This window comes from Sinocyclocheilus grahami, unplaced genomic scaffold (genome assembly GCF_001515645.1).
Source record: "Sinocyclocheilus grahami isolate Dianchi unplaced genomic scaffold, SAMN03320097.WGS_v1.1 scaffold11.1, whole genome shotgun sequence".
NCBI lineage: Eukaryota > Metazoa > Chordata > Actinopteri > Cypriniformes > Cyprinidae > Sinocyclocheilus > Sinocyclocheilus grahami.
Window position 1 is genome coordinate 797,409 of NW_015505190.1, and position 3,379 is coordinate 800,787.

Consider the following 3,379-nt stretch of genomic DNA (forward strand, 5'->3'; position numbering starts at 1 on the left):
AGAAAGTTCAAAAGAACAGCATTTATTTGAAATACAAATCTTTTGCAACATTATAAATGTCTATTCTCTCACTTTTCGTCAATTTAATGCATCACTGCTGATTTCTGTTCAAAAATTCCTTTGAATGGTAATGTATATTGCTGGTCAAGTTCTTCAAAACACTGGCAGGTGTGAAAAAAGTGGAACCTAAATGTCAGCACAGGAATTTATGGTTTGACTCAAAGACTCTCTCTCTTTATGTTTGTGGTACATTAGTGTTGGTCCTCTCTCAGAATGGTCCTGTGTGCTTTTACCTTGGGTCTGAAGCTGTGTGTGGGCAGGATGTGTTCGTGTTGGGCTCGCGGTGTGCCCCAGGGGTGGTACAGCTTGAAGCACTCGTTACAGAAGTTGGACCTGCAGTCAGCGCAGCCTTTGGTGGCCTCCAGAGCCTGAGGAGGTTTGCAGAACTGACACATGACTGCCATGCTGCCGAGACTCACTGTGTGTCTGTACCTGCACACGTGAACAAAGAAAGACATCAGTCATCTACTGTGCATTCGAAATGAACAACATCAGGCTCATCTGAAAAGTAAACACGCATGGCTTGGGTTACATGTATGCATGCTTGTTTAATTGTATTATATATTTGTATGTGCACATACATTCTAGCATGTGTGTGTGGGTGGTGTATTGTATATATAGATGCATCTCAGCTCTCCAAAGCATTCAGATCCCCAGTTTTCTCACAAATGTTCAACCCTCAAGTGTTCACCCTTGATGTGAGAGGAGAGACTGATATATTACCTATCTTTAGATTTGATTTACTTTATTTATTATAGATGTTAAAATGAACATCATGTCCTTATTTAAATAGTTTAACAATCTAACATACATATTTTAAATGTCTTTTTAATGTTTTGTTTTTACATTCCATAACACATCTTGTGCGATCAGACACGATCAGTCATGTACGAAGCTCCACACATGACAAAATAGATCTTGTTTCTATGATTTAAGAATAAGTTCACAGGACTGTGTCCATGTTGAACTCATTTGTTTCCTCGTTTTAATGAAATCATGGCCACGCTATACTAATTAATTATTTTAATGTATTTTACTTTTAATGTAGCTCAATAGTGGCCACGATTTAACAACAACAACAATAATAATAATAATAATAATAATAATTGGTCACATCACATTGACATCACAACATTAAAATGACAAACCTGATGTGTTGCAACTAAATGCATCATATTTTAAAAGATGCTGATGCAATTTACATAGAATAATATCAAAATGTCAGTCTGTTTTTCACATAAAACTAAATACTTGGAATAAATTGCATAACTGGTTTTATGTTACTTTTATGGAGGTTTTTTTAATTATTATTTAGGAACTCAGTTCACTCTGGTTAATATATTCTTCAAACATTTCTCTTTTTGTGTTCCATGGAGGAAGGAAAGTTCTGCAGGTTTTGAATCACATTTTCATTATTGAGTTAAATATTTTTACTCTTGCTTTTGAAAGCTATAACTGAAAGTACACAGCGTTACTGTGGTTTTAAAAGCTTAAGGCTAATTGCTTGAGAAAATTTTTACTCAAGTACAGAATGGGAGTCATGCGTGCTCTTTACTGGAAGGAAGAAACTAAATATGTTTCTGTCTCCTCCATTTCTCCACTTCATTTTGCTCTGCCAGTAGTGATTTCATTGGTCCACGTACTCTGTGAGCTATCAATCTCTTTGGTGATGTGCCTATGAATAGATGCAAGTTCAGAACATCTCAAGTGTTCAAAACCAGTAGAACAACATTTCTGCATTGTACAGCACAGATACTGAAATTAATTTTTAATTTAGCAGGAATTCTGAGGAAGTGTGTTTGCGTGTGAGAGACCTCTCCACTATGCGCTCTAGCGTGAGATTTCTCAGACAGTCTGCAAGCCCTCTCTCTCCCAGCTCCACATCTTTTCCGCAGGTGGGACAGGGGAACAGCATGATCACAGGTGGGGTGTCTTTACGCCTGCGTCCTGGATGTGTCCCACACACTGCACAAAAGGGAGAGAGAGATACAGTTCGAAAAAGCTGTTTCCAACATTAAAGCTTCTTTAAGCCCCAATAAATCTAAGCCAGGAAGAAGAAAGGAAAAGCTAATCAATGACGAAAGAGAACAGAATCCAGAGGCCCGCTGTGTGCTGACGCATTCAGAATCAGCCCATAACGACGGCTGCTATATTTAAACACACACGCACCTGCAAAGTGTTGCACAGATGCAATACATCTGAATGATGCAGTATCATTATAAACATTTGCACAGAGCTAAAACTATGCTGTTATGCCAACATTTTAAATGCTATTTAAATGTTTAAAAAATACATTGTTTAATTAAATTTTTATATACATATTATAATTATAACAAATAAATTATTAAATTGACATGCTATCATGTTTTATTATTTTATTAGTTAAAATTATTTTAGTAAATAAAAAGCAATATAATTACTCAAACTGTTTTAGAAATCATATGTAATCCAAACTATGCAGTTGTCAACATTTAAATGTTTTTAAAATATGTAAAGTTTAATTAAATAACAAAATAATTTTAGAAAAATATTGTATTTATACATTTTAAAATATATTAAAATAGAATATATATTCACAATATTACAATGTTTACTGTATTTTGGATCAAATAAATGCACACTTGGTGAGCAAAACATTAACAAATCTTACCGACCCAAACATTTTAATGGCATAGTGCACAGTTTAGTGTTCACTATAAAAATACTTAAGTTACCAATTGATTGACAAATCAAAATCAAGCGTCCCAAAATGCCATTTAATAAAATGTCAGCACACTTGATCTCGGTGTCTGTTAATGAACACACAAACCTGTTCTGATCACCCGGTCTAGACGGTCTGTTTTGGGTGGAGGCCGGCGTGTCTGTCGGGGAGAGCGTGTGATGGGGCTTGAGGTGGGAGTGTTGGGCTCTGGGGGGAGTTCGGGTGGAGGGTATCCTCTCTGAACCAAGACTTCTGCTGCACACAGCACACACACGCTGTGCATACAAGGCAACACTATCGGCTGCTTCACCATCTCCTCACACACTGGACAGTGCAGCTCTCGCTCTATGCTCTTCATATTGGACTAGACAGAGAAAGAGACAGAGATAAACAAACAATTAGCAGAAGAAAACATGCAGTCAAACATTATGTTGATATTTATAGACATAGATCAAAGCCACATATCCTGACAAAAAATAGTTAACTCTTGATGTTATATGTGTAATGTCATGGTTTTATTTGTTTTTGAAGCACTGTAGATTTTAAAGATGTTATATTTGGAGTTTAATTCTTTATTCCATTTTAATGACTGAAATTGATTATGGATTGTGCTATGGA

At 36.0% G+C, this 3,379-nt stretch overlaps 1 protein-coding gene across 1 annotated transcript in view; it reads right to left on the minus strand.

Annotated features, from left to right (window-relative positions):
- Positions 1–3,379, minus strand: part of LOC107595016 (tripartite motif-containing protein 46-like) — a 13,698-nt gene that overhangs the window by 9,203 nt on the left and 1,116 nt on the right. The window contains exons 2-4 of the mRNA XM_016285285.1: positions 2,870–3,125; positions 1,875–2,025; positions 294–492 (exon numbers count right to left, since the gene is read on the minus strand). Of these exons, the coding sequence (XP_016140771.1) occupies positions 294–492; positions 1,875–2,025; positions 2,870–3,119 (600 nt within the window). The 5' untranslated portion in view covers positions 3,120–3,125. The remainder of the gene's footprint in view (positions 1–293; positions 493–1,874; positions 2,026–2,869; positions 3,126–3,379) is intronic.